The sequence below is a fragment of the Amaranthus tricolor genome, chromosome 2 (genome assembly GCF_026212465.1).
Source record: "Amaranthus tricolor cultivar Red isolate AtriRed21 chromosome 2, ASM2621246v1, whole genome shotgun sequence".
In the NCBI taxonomy this organism is placed as follows: domain Eukaryota; kingdom Viridiplantae; phylum Streptophyta; class Magnoliopsida; order Caryophyllales; family Amaranthaceae; genus Amaranthus; species Amaranthus tricolor.
In genome coordinates, this window is record NC_080048.1 from 12,883,678 (window position 1) to 12,896,884 (window position 13,207).

A 13,207-nucleotide genomic window follows, 5' to 3' on the forward strand; every position below is an offset into this window, starting at 1 on the left:
TTAAAAATTTTTATAGGTGGAGACTTTAATGGACACATAGGTAAGGAGGCAGTTAACTATAGCTCAGTTCATGGTGGGTTTGGTTATGGTATAAGGAACGAGAGTGGAGAGGTCTTGCTTGAGTTTGCGTTAGCAAAGGAGTTGGTTATAGCAAACTCAATCTTTAGAAAGAAGGATGAGCACCACAAGAGTGGTGGGCATGCAACCCAAATTGACTACTGTTTAGTACAAAAGGTTGATCAAAGCTCGTGTTTGGATTGTAAAGTAGTGCTGGGTACAAAGACACCCACCCAACATAGGTTATTAGTACTAGTGTTTTGTATGAGAAGAAAGATTTCCGGGAAGAACATAAAGGTCATGCAAACGATCATGTGGGGTTGACTTAAAGAGGATATGGTTGCAACCTTGTCAAACAAAATCAAGACGTCGGGCTACCTAAGTATATCAGATGATGAAAATCAGATGTGGGAGACCATGGCAGAAACCATTCGAACGGTGGCAAAGGGGACATTAAGGGTGTCGACGGGGAAACCATAGGTGTACAAAGAATCGTGGTGGTGGAACGAAGAAGTGCAAAAGAAGATAAAGGACAAAAACAGGAGATTCAAGGAGCTCATGGCTTGCACGGAGGTGGAGGATAGGACACTTAAGAAGGAAATGTATAAAGAAAAAAAACGGGCGGCAAAGAAAGTAGTAGCGGAGGCAATAAATCTTGTGTTTGAAGACTTTTATCAAAAGCTTGATACCAGAGAGGGGGAGAAGTATATTTTTAAGTTGGCAAAAGCAAGATCTAGGCAGAAGAAGGACTTAGGGACAATGAAGTTCATTAAGGATGAAGGTGGACAAGTACTCCTTAGACAAGAAGACATCAAATTGAGATGGCATCAATATTTTGCCCAACTTCTCAATGAGATTAGTGGTCTAAAGGAGGAAATCTGAATTACTTTAGACATCCAAAGTACACAGGATTATGGATCGATTATTGATATTACCACGGCAAAAGTGGGAGAAGCTCTCAAAAAAATGGGGGGGGGGGGGGGGGGGATCAAAGGTAGTTGGACCTGATAACATTCCGATTGAGGTGTGGAGGGGTTTAGGAGAGGAGGGTATTTGTTGGCTTACTAACCTCTTTAATGTCATCTTGAGGTCTAGTAAGATGCCAGAAGAATAGAGGGTTACACTAGTGGAAAAAACCTTATTTGCTGCTTGTCATTTGCTGTGGTTTTCCATAGACGAAGCATTAAATAGCATAAAGAATTTAGAAAAAAAAAATCAATTAATTGTTGCGGTTTTACATGAGCCCGCAGCAAATACTAAGCTGGACAATTAATTGCTGCGGTTATGCAATGGCCCGCAGCAAATAGCTCTTTCAATTGCTGCGGTTGTTCAACAGCCCGCAGCAAATACTCAGTTGCTTCACTCAATTTCTGCGGTTTTGTTATATGCCCGCAGCAAATATACTCATTTCACAAAATTAAAACCCGCCAACATTTCATTTCACAAATACTTTACTATACGTAAACTGTTGTATCTCTCAAACCCACCATTTTCGCCATTCAACATTTCATTCTTCATCTTGATCTTCGTCTAAAAACCATAAATTCTTCATCATCTGCTGCTTTCTTCGCAAACTGATTCATAAACCCATTACTCGAAAAACACTGTACGTAACTTTTTCTTCAAACCTGTTCTTCATCTTCTTGGTTCATAAACCCACGAAATTTGGTCTTGTTCGTTGTTGGCCTCTTAAGGTTTTGATGATGACTTTACTTTTAAATAAACAAACATATTATTAGAGATTGTTTTGTAGGTACATATCCGATTTAATGAGAATCGTTGATGAAGCCTATGACTTGATTCGTGGAAGATGTACATGTCTCAAATATCCAAGAAGTTGGACAATTGCTCTGGAAGACAGTTTACTGTTCCTAGAGTTGAAGTTCTGACGAAAGTTGTAGATGGAGACAGTGTGCTGTTCCTCATGATACAGGTCTGAAGAAGACATTGACTGGAAATTACGAAAATTAAGTTTTCTGTTTTTAGTTAATGTAAAAGGTTAAAATTTAATTAGTTGCTTAATTAAATTTATTTATTAATTGGCAAAATATTTTTAATTCGCCTAAAAACATGGAGAAAATCAATTCCTTGTTTATCTCCTATAAACTCGGAATTCAAGAGACTTGTTCTCTTCTTTGAATTGGTCTCCTATAATTTAGGATCTTCCTTAACCCATGATGTTTTAACCATGCATGTGTACAACAGTTACATTCCACTCCTACCTTTAACTAACTTTCCATTTTCTTTGGGAGTAAGTAAGTTATGGAGAACGTGGGATATGTGCAACTCATGGAGAACATGGGCTGAGTGCACTGCTTGCTGTTCCCCTTATAAAAGAGGGAAATTACGGTTCAGTGGGTAAAAATGAAAAATGAATGTTGCATTGAGAGTGTCCATCTAAGGGAGATTTAATTGAGAAAAATATTCTAAGTTTTGTTTTAAATGCCAATTAATTCATAATATTTTTCTTGAGCAACAATTTCATTTTGATCTTTATGAGAATTGGCCTTGTAAAGGGTAATTGAGTGTTATGTTGTAATTAGACTTATGGGAAGTCTAAGGGTAGAAGAAGAGAGAATCGTGAGAAGAGAAAGAGAAGGAGAGAATAGAAGAGAAGAGAATTAGGCCTAAAGTAGAGAAGCTTTAAGAGAAGCATTTAGAGAATAGAGAAGCTTTAAGTGAAGCAAAACATTGTTATGTGTAATTGTAATTGATTGCCTTAACATAGTGAGAATTTTGAAATCCCGGGGGGTCGTGGTTTTTCCTTCTTATTAGGCCAAGAAGGTTTCCACGTAAAATTCTTGTCTCCTTTTATTATTTTTCTTTTCGTTTTTAAGTTTAAGTCTTGTTCTTTACTTGATACAATTCCGCAAAAAGTTGAGCAAAAAATCTTAAACTAACAACACAACAATTCACCCCCCCTCTTGTTGCATTCGATCATCTATTAGCATTCCTACAATTGTTATCAGAGCCCTATTCCTCATTTGATCAGGAAACCCTGAGAGCTGTATCCTGTTCCCTGTCAAGATGTTGAAGATGAACGAACGCATGGAAGAAGGTTACTCTACGCAAAGGCCACCTATGTTCGATGGGAAATTCTATACCTACTGGAAAAATAGAATGGAAATATTCATAAAGGCTGAAAATTACCAAGTATGGAGAGTTATTGAAATTGGAGACTTTGAGGTGACGACCATCAACTCCAATAACGAAGTAATTCCAAAGCCAATCACTGAATATGAAAAGGAAGATTTCCAAAAGATGGAGATGAACGCTCTTGCTATCAAGTTACTTCACTGTGGGCTTGGTCCAAATGAGCACAATCGAATTATGGGTTGCAAAACCGCTAAGCAGATTTGGGACCTGCTCGAAGTTACCCATGAAGGTACTAGTGAAGTAAAGAGATCCAAGATTGATTTGCTAATGTCCAAATATGAAAGATTCGTAATGGAACCTAGGGAAAACATTCAAGAAATGTTCACTAGGTTCACAAATATTACGAATGAGTTAGTCTCTCTTGGTAGAATCATTCCCGTTGATGAACAAGTTAGAAAAGTACTTAGGAGTCTTCCTCAAGACGAACGCTGGAGAGCAAAGGTAACAGCCATCCAGGAGTCCAAAGATTTCACCAAGTTTAATTTGGAAGAGCTGGCTGGTTCTCTCATGACCCATGAATTGCATTTGGGAACAGCTGACAGTTCCCGAAACAAAGGACTGGCTCTAGCAGCAGATGATAGCGATGAATCAGAAACTGGTGAAGAGGAAGCAGCACTGTTGGCTCGAAAATTCAAAAAATTCTTCAGGAACAGAAGATATGGAAATCAAAGAAATAACAAAGAGAAGGGAACACCGAACTTGAAGACAAACTTTGAATGCCATAAGTGTGGGAGTACTGAACACTTCATCAAGGATTGCCCTCAATGGAAAAATGAGAAGGGCAAGGGAAAAGCAAGAGAAGTTGGAAGACAATATAAGAAGGGAAACTTCAAAACTGATTTTAGAAAAGCAATGATAGCAGCTTGGGGAGATACGGAGAGCGAGGCTGAGACAGAAGCTCCAGTGGAAGAGGAAACAGCAAACCTATGCCTCATGGCATCTCATGAAGAATCCAAAAAAGAGGTAATGTCTTCTGGTCCATCTCCTAAACATCTGTCCAACATAAGTAAGAATAAACTAATCAAATTGCTTTTAGAGACACAAGAAAAGCTAGATGAAAAAACAGCTAAGTGTCTCCAAATTGAGAAAGATCTTAACTTAAGTGAAGATCATATCTCATATCTAAACTCCTTTAGAATCGATGTGCAAAGTAGATTTTTTGATTTGCTAGATAAGAATATCATTTTGAAAGAGCAGTTGGAGAAATTAAAACAGGAATTTATCACTCTTAATATTGAATTGAATCAAAGCAAATTGTTAGGATTAAAATCGGTTGAAAATGATAAAACCACTCATGAGTTTAGCACGGAAGTTCAAGAAATAAAATTAAAATTAGAATCAAGTGAAAAAGAAAATAAGTTCCTAAAAGATCAAATAAACTTAAGAGGAAAAGGGAAATTCAAAGAAATTCCCAAATGGATTCTAGATGCTAAAACCAAGAGTAAAGAAGGTCTAGGCTATATTAAGAATGATAAAAAGAAAAAGGTATACGTAAATCTCCCTAGTAGTAAAGTCTGTTCCTTCTGTGGTAAAAGTGGACACCTAAAACATCAATGTACAAAGAGGGAACAGCATGTCAAAGCAAATAAAAATTATGTCGAACGTATATGGATTAAGAAATGTGATTCAAATATTGTCGACAAGGAACCCAAGGATGAATGGGTTCCTGCACCTAACCACTAATTTGCTTTGCAGGTTCAAGTGAAGGGGAACAACTCATGGTATCTCGACAGTGGGTGTTCCATGCATATGACGGGTGATAAATCTAAATTTCTCTCACTTGAAGCCTATGATGGGGGAACAGTAACCTTCGGTGACAACATGAAGGGTGAGATAATCGCCAAAGGAAAGGTTGGAAGGTCTAGTTCCCATGCCATTGATAATGTATTTTTAGTCGAGAACTTAAAACACAATTTGTTGAGTATTTCTCAATTTTGCGACAAAGGTAATTCTGTTAAATTTACTTCTGAAAAATGCATAATTTCTAGGAACAGTACAGGAGACCCTGTGCTGGAGGGAATCAGAAAAGGGAACACCTATGTGGTGGACCTGGACACTGTTCCCAGAAATAGTCTAACGTGTTTAAGTGTTATTGAAGAAGACCCACTTCTTTGGCACAAGCGTCTAGGTCATGCTAGTTATTCATTGATTAACACTTTAAGATCAAAAGACCTAGTAAGAGGATTACCTGCAATAAAATTCCTTAAAAATGAAGTTTGTGATCCTTGTGCTAAAGGGAAACAAGCGGTCATCCTTTAAATCAAAGAACGTTGTGACTACCACTAGACCATTAGAATTAATTCATATGGATTTATGTGGACCAATGAGAACACAAAGCCGTAGTGGCAAAAAGTATGTGTTTGTTGTTATTGATGATTACAGTAGATTCACTTGGACATTATTTTTGGCAAGCAAAGATGAAGCTTTTGATGAGTTTGTTTCCTTTGCTAATAAAACACAAAAATCTACCAATAATCAAATTGTTCACATTAGGTCTGATCATGGGAAGGAATTTGAAAATTCAAACTTCATGAATTATTGCAATGAACATGGTATAAATCACAATTTTTCCGCACCTAGAACACTACAACAAAATGGAGTGGTAGAAAGGAAAAATAGGACCCTAGAAGAAATGGCTAGGACCATGTTGATTGCTAGTGGTCTACCTAGGAATTTTTGGGCAGAAGCCGTTAATACTGCATGTTATACATTGAATCGTGTACTAATTAGACCATCACTTCAAAGACACCCTATGAATTGCTCAAAGGTGTTAAACCAAATATTTCCTATTTTCGTATATTTGGATGCAAATGTTTTGTTCATGTGAATGGAAAACGAAACATAGGTAAATTTGATGAAAGAAGTGATGAGGCAGTATTTCTAGGTTATTCATCACAAAGCAAAGCTTACAGAGTTTATAATAAGAGAACAATGTGTGTAGAAGAGTCTGTTCACATAATCTTTGATGAAACTAACTTTTCAACAAGTGAACAGGAAACAAGTAATATTAAAATAGGTCTTGTAAATTTGGAAGATGAAGATGAAGGAATCAAAGTGCAAGATCAAGGAACAGCAAGTGAACAGTCGATACAAGAAGAGGCAGAAGAAACTGACCAAGTTCAGGAACTGCCAGCACTACAGGACCAACAGACTGTTCCCAATCCAGCTATTCCCACAGATGAGCAAAATGATCCAGTAGCTGAACAGAATGTCAATCAAGTTGCTGAACAAGAACATGCTACTGTTCCTTCAAGAGAATTTGTGCCTAAACCTTGGAAGTATCAAAGATATCATCCTCTTGATTCAATTGTAAGTGATATAAATAAGGGAACACAAACTAGATCTCAATTGAGAAACTTTTGTGCACACTTTGCGTTCCTATCATCACTTGAACCTAAAAATCACGAGGAAGCTTTAAAGGATTCCGATTGGATAGTTGCCATGCAAGATGAATTGAATGAGTTTGAGAGAAATAAAGTGTGGCACTTGGAACCCAAACCGAAAAACAAGAAAGTTATTGGTTTGAAATGGGTATTTCGGAACAAGCTTGATGAGCATGGAATAATTGTTAGAAATAAAGCTAGACTCGTGGTTAAAGGTTATAATCAACAAGAAGGTATTGATTACACTGAGACTTTTGCTCCAGTAGCAAGGTTAGAGGCTATCCGAATCTTAATTTTTTTTGCTGCATTTATGAATTTTAAACTATATCAAATGGATGTGAAATGTGCTTTTTTGAATGGTTATCTTGATGAAGAAGTTTTTGTGGAACAACCCCCAGGTTTTGAGAATACCTCTTGTCCTAATCATGTCTACAAGCTTGACAAAGCCCTATATGGCTTGAAGCAAGCTCCTAGGCAATGGTACGAAAGACTTTCAAAGTTTTTGATTCAAAATAACTTTGTAAGAGGAAAAATCGACAAAACCTTGTTCTTTAAGAATAAAGGTTCTAATATTTTGGTTGTTCAAATTTATGTTGATGATATTATTTTTGGTGCTACTAATGATCTATTATGTAAAGAATTTGCTAACCTTATGGGTACAGAATTTGAAATGAGCATGATGGGAGAATTAAATTTCTTTCTTGGTTTGCAAATTAAACAAACTGAAAATGGTATCTTTATTCATCAACAAAAATACATCAAAGAACTTCTTAAGAAATATGGACTAAATAATGCAAAAACCAATCATACACCTATGGCTACCAATGTTAGACTAGATGACGACCTAAATGGAACTAACGTAGATCAAACAATGTATAGAGGCATGATAGGTTCTTTATTGTATCTAACTGCAAGTAGACCTGATATCTCTTTTAGTGTTGGTTTATGTGCTAGATTTCAATCAAGTCCTAAAGAATCACATCTCACGGCAGTAAAGAGAATTTTGAGATATTTGAAGGGAACAGACGACTTGTCCCTATTTTATCCTAAAAGTGATGTTTATGATTTAAAAGGTTTTAGTGATGCAGATTATGCAGGTGATCTTGTTAATAGAAAAAGTACATCAGGTATGGTACAATATCTTGGCTCATGTTTAGTTTCATGGAGTTCCAAGAAACAAAACACAGTTGCATTATCCACTGCAGAAGCTGAATACGTAGCAGCAGCAGCTTGCTGTTCCCAAATGCTTTGGATAAAACAGCAACTTAGAGATTTTGGTATTAAAGTTGAATGCATTCCTATTTATTGTGATAATACTAGTGCCATATGTATATCTAAAGATCCAGTGCATCATTCACGTGCTAAACATATACATATTAGACATCATTTTCTTAAGGATAACGTAGAACACAAAAATATTGTACTGAAGCATGTTAACACAAATGAACAAGTTGCAGATATTCTGACCAAACCACTTCCTAGGGAACAATATGAAAAGATGAGATTGGAACTTGGTATGATCAAGCTCCACTAAAGTTAGTTGCATATATTTCCCATTGAAGCATCATGAAAATGAAAAGGTCAGGAATCAATCTCAAAATCTTGATTGAAAATCAATTATTGCATGGATCAGGTAAACACGTAATAAAGTTAGTACTATGAATGTTTTTACGTTTGCATGTTGTTAATTCAATCAGACCAAAGCAATATGTTCATTATTTTCTTCATAATATTTCATAATATCATAATATCATAATATATTGTTAATATTTCATAAAATCATAATTAATTTTTTTTAAATTTCTTATTTCATATTTTATTCATATTTCACATTTTTTTTGTACGGCCAATAAAGAGATGGAATTGAGAGTTTTGGGAAAACGATTCTTCTTCACTCAAGTAATGCAAAGGCAATAAAGAGATGGGACTTGGAGGAGTAACCGTCACTTCAATCATTTAAAAACCCCTGCTTCATGTCATTACCCATTACCTTCCCAAACCTTCTCTCAATCCCCCAAGAAACCGTCTTTCCTTCTCGCTCAAAACCTTCAAAAAATTCAAAAATGAAAACCCCCAAATCCTCTAAATCAGGCAAGAAAACTCCCAAATCCTGTATGCCCGATCAACCAAAACCACTAAGAGTAGTTCTTCCACCACCATTACTGCAGGATGCACCACCCACACCAACTGAAACCACACAAGAATCACCAAAACACTCCACTGAACCCACTTGTACCAAAAGAAAATTGTCAACAGGTGGTTCATCTTCTAGAGTAGTTAAGCGATCGAAGCATGTTGATCCAAACAGCGCAGAAGAAGTTTCAAAGGAGATGACTGTAGGGTTCGGGTTGGACAAATATTGGTATGATTCTACTAACTTTCCTAGATTGCATGACATTTTAAAGTTTCAAGAATGGGAATCATTGATGTCAAACTACAGTTGCAATTCGATTTTTCCAAACCTAATGAGAGAATTTATTGTAAATTTCTCTAATGATGGCGGTATGTGTTCTAGTGTTGTTAAAACTGTTAAAATTGAATTTAACAGCGCTTTATTAAGGGAATGGTTTAATGTTCCCAATGTTGGTTTCGATACATATCATATTGGGTCAAAGATTGCATTTTCTGGCATTAATGAACGAACAATTTTAAAATTTTTAGGAGTTGATCAAAAGGGGAAGATCAGTCACAATGTTCTGTCCCCTATGCATAAATTGTTGTACAATGTTGCTCGCAGATTTATCTTACCACGAAACTCAAAACGTAGTCAAGTGAGTTTGCGTGATGCCACCTTGATTTACTGCATGGAAAAACATATTAAAATAAATTTTCCTTCGTTGATGATCTCTCATTTATCAGACTGCATTGAAAAGAAAAGTTTCATTGGTTATGGAGGGTTGTTAACATGGATTTTTAGGAAGTTTGAGGTCCCATTGGAAGGGTTGGAGTTCCCAATGGGTCCCAATATGAAAATTGGTGCTAAATGTTTACAAAATTTGCATTTAAAATTGAATGATGAGGGAGTATTGATGCATGAGGAGGTTGTAGAAGTTGAATCTGAAGAAGAAGGGGCTGAAGAGGTTGAAGAAGAAAAGGAGGAAAAGGAGGAAGAGGAGAAAAAGGAGGACAAGGAGAATGAGGAAGAAAAGGAACAAGATCCTGTTCCCTCTGAAAATACTGAAAAATCTGAGAAAGAGGAACAGGATGGAGCTGCAAGTAAGGGGGAAAAGGAACAGAAAAAGGAAGCCTTGGATGAAAATGTTCCTCACAATCTCTGCAGTGATTCCAGTGATGAAGAGATTGTGTTGGCTATGAGGAAAAAGGCTAAGTCAATGCAAAGGAAGAGTAGGAGGTTGGCCTCGAAACGCAAGGCTACTTTGGTTGATGAAACACCATCTGACACCATCCCTGAGCCAACATCTGATGAACCTACCTCTCCCAAGCCAGCCAATTCACCACCACATCAAATTCCATCACCACCACCATCACCTATCCCATGTACACCACCACCACAATCACACACTTCACCCAATATTGGCTGTACTAACTTTGACTCTGTTCCTGCAGTTTCCTTACATTCCATTCTCTCCAAGCTCCTTGATCTACAGTCTCAATTCATTGCATTTCAGGATGAAACTCGTGTCTCGCTTGCTTCTATTGTGGATCAGCTAAACCAAATGGAACAACGCCTTGGTGCTAAGCTGGACACAGTGGAGGTGCAGACTGAGTACATTGATGAAGAAGAGACTGACCCTTGATCCCTCTGCTCAAAAATTTAATGATTTGTTGGCTGTATTACTTAACAAACAATTTTTCTTTTTGCCTTGTACCATCTGGGGTACATGGTTGTTGTAACTTTGAACAATTGCTACTTTACTTTGTTTTTATTTTCTATGGTCTGTGAAAATTAACTCTGTGCAGGTTTAATCATTGTTCATAGCACTTGCTTTTATTATTGTTGTTTGTTGTTTTCATCACTAACAAATCTATATGGTTTGTGCTGAGATTTGATAACTCCCAATTCTTTTTGATTGATGTCAAAAGGGGGAAGATTATGCACAAACTTAACAGGAGCAGTGAATACACAGTTACATATCTTGTTGATTTATATTGATTCTTATGAATGATATGTGTGCTGCTGTGTTTATGCTAGTTTAGTGATCATCTGTGTTGCTAAGTTTGTTGAAGTTCTCACGAATCCTCATGAATATTTGATTCTGTGAAAATACTTAATAAGTTATGTTTATTATTATTAGGTTTATTATAGTTTTATTATGTTAGTTTTATTTTATTTATGTTAATTTATTCAGTCTATTTTCGTTTAACTTAGTTTATTTCATTTAAGTTTTAAGTTAATTAATTTTGAAAACTTTTGAAAAATATTTGATATTTTAGAGTAAACTGTTTGTTTATGAATGCTTGGTAAATTATATTGTAACAAGTTGATTTGCTAAGTTAATTAGAGTTACTTTAATCTCTAGTATGCTCTATGAATTTTGTTTTACTCTATTTCACTTAAGTTTGTTTATAAAGTTTGCCATCATCAAAAAGGGGGAATTTGTTGGCCTCTTAAGGTTTTGATGATGACTTTACTTTTAAATAAACAAACATATTATTAGAGATTGTTTTGTAGGTACATATCCGATTTAATGAGAATCGTTGATGAAGCCTATGACTTGATTCGTGGAAGATGTACATGTCTCAAATATCCAAGAAGTTGGACAATTGCTCTGGAAGACAGTTTACTGTTCCTAGAGTTGAAGTTCTGACGAAAGTTGTAGATGGAGACAGTGTGCTGTTCCTCATGATACAGGTCTGAAGAAGACATTGACTGGAAATTACGAAAATTAAGTTTTCTATTTTTAGTTAATGTAAAAGGTTAAAATTTAATTAGTTGCTTAATTAAATTTATTTATTAATTGGCAAAATATTTTTAATTCGCCTAAAAACATGGAGAAAATCAATTCCTTGTTTATCTCCTATAAACTCGGAATTCAAGAGACTTGTTCTCTTCTTTGAATTGGTCTCCTATAATTTAGGATCTTCCTTAACCCATGATGTTTTAACCGTGCATGTGTACAGCAGTTACATTCCACTCCTACCTTTAACTAACTTTCCATTTTCTTTGGGAGTAAGTAAGTTATGGAGAACGTGGGATATGTGCAACTCGTGGAGAACATGGGCTGAGTGCACTGCTTGCTGTTCCCCTTATAAAAAGAGGGAAATTACGGTTCAGTGGGTAAAAATGAAAAATGAATGTTGCATTGAGAGTGTCCATCTAAGGGAGATTTAATTGAGAAAAATATTCTAAGTTTTGTTTTAAATGCCAATTAATTCATAATATTTTTCTTGAGCAACAATTTCATTTTGATCTTTATGAGAATTGGCCTTGTAAAGGGTAATTGAGTGTTATGTTGTAATTAGACTTATGGGAAGTCTAAGGGTAGAAGAAGAGAGAATCGTGAGAAGAGAAAGAGAAGGAGAGAATAGAAGAGAAGAGAATTAGGCCTAAAGTAGAGAAGCTTTAAGAGAAGCATTTAGAGAATAGAGAAGCTTTAAGTGAAGCAAAACGTTGTTATGTGTAATTGTAATTGATTGCCTTAACATAGTGAGAATTTTGAAATCCCGGGGGGTCGTGGTTTTTCCTTCTTATTAGGCCAAGAAAGTTTCCACGTAAAATTCTTGTCTCCTTTTATTATTTTTCTTTTCGTTTTTAAGTTTAAGTCTTGTTCTTTACTTGATACAATTCCGCAAAAAGTTGAGCAAAAAATCTTAAACTAACAACACAACAATTCACCCCCCCCTCTTGTTGCATTCGATCATCTATTAGCATTCCTACATTCATCTTCAAAACCCACGACATTAAGGTATTTTTTTCTCTTTTTAATTTGTTAAGCATTTAAGTTTTGCAAGATATTCATGAAAACACTTGAATATTAGGACAACTGTTTGTATACTAATTTTGTTTCTCTGATTTTCGTTGTAAATAACATAACCCACGAAATCAAGGTAATTATATTTATTTTACTAATTTGCAAGTTCATGTCTTTATTGTTTAACATGTATTTTAGTAATTTAGTGCTAAAGATATCAATTTATTTGTGAATTTTACATTATTCAAGTTTATGTTATTAGTTTGTTAAATATTTGTGTAATTTGTTAAAAATTTGTTCAAGTTATGTCTTTAACTATTAGAATTAGAATATGATTTTATTTACAACGTAATGCTTAATATTGAAGTATGAAGTATAGAATTAGAATATGAAGTATGTATATTTAGGGTTAAATAGATTTGGTATAAATAAGTATATATTTTTAGGGTTAAATATGTTTGTTATAAATAAGTATATATGTTTAAACGTTTTGTATTAATTTTGTTTTGAATTAATTAATCACACTAATTAGGATGACAAAAGATCGTTCTTGGATGTATGAAAGCATTAAATCGTCGGAATTTATTGATGGCGTATTAGAATATTGTAGTATTGCGGTTGAACATCAAGTTAGGACGGGGAGAGTTGGTTTTTATTGCCCATGTGTGACTTGTGGCAATGTATCAAAGGTAGATAGTGTTGATATCCTTAGGGAGCATATACTTCGACGTGGGTTTA

General features: G+C 35.4%; 1 protein-coding gene across 1 annotated transcript; it reads left to right on the plus strand.

Annotated features, from left to right (window-relative positions):
• Positions 1-393: 393 nt before the first annotated feature.
• On the plus strand, positions 394-939 carry LOC130805539 (uncharacterized). Its single transcript, XM_057670314.1, has 2 exons — positions 394-495; positions 538-939. The coding sequence occupies exons 1-2, from the start codon at positions 394-396 to the stop codon at positions 937-939; spliced, it is 504 nt and encodes a 167-aa protein (XP_057526297.1).
• The last annotated feature ends 12,268 nt before the right edge of the window (positions 940-13,207 follow it).

Excerpts from the sequence above, each read along its gene's own strand:
- LOC130805539 (XM_057670314.1), top strand. The coding sequence starts at position 394 with ATGGTTGCAACCTTGTCAAACAAAATCAAGACGTCGGGCTACCTAAGT. Across the intron at positions 496-537 it reads TGGCAGAAACCATTCGAACG|GTGTACAAAGAATCGTGGTG; the intron begins GTGGCAAAGGGG and ends GGGAAACCATAG.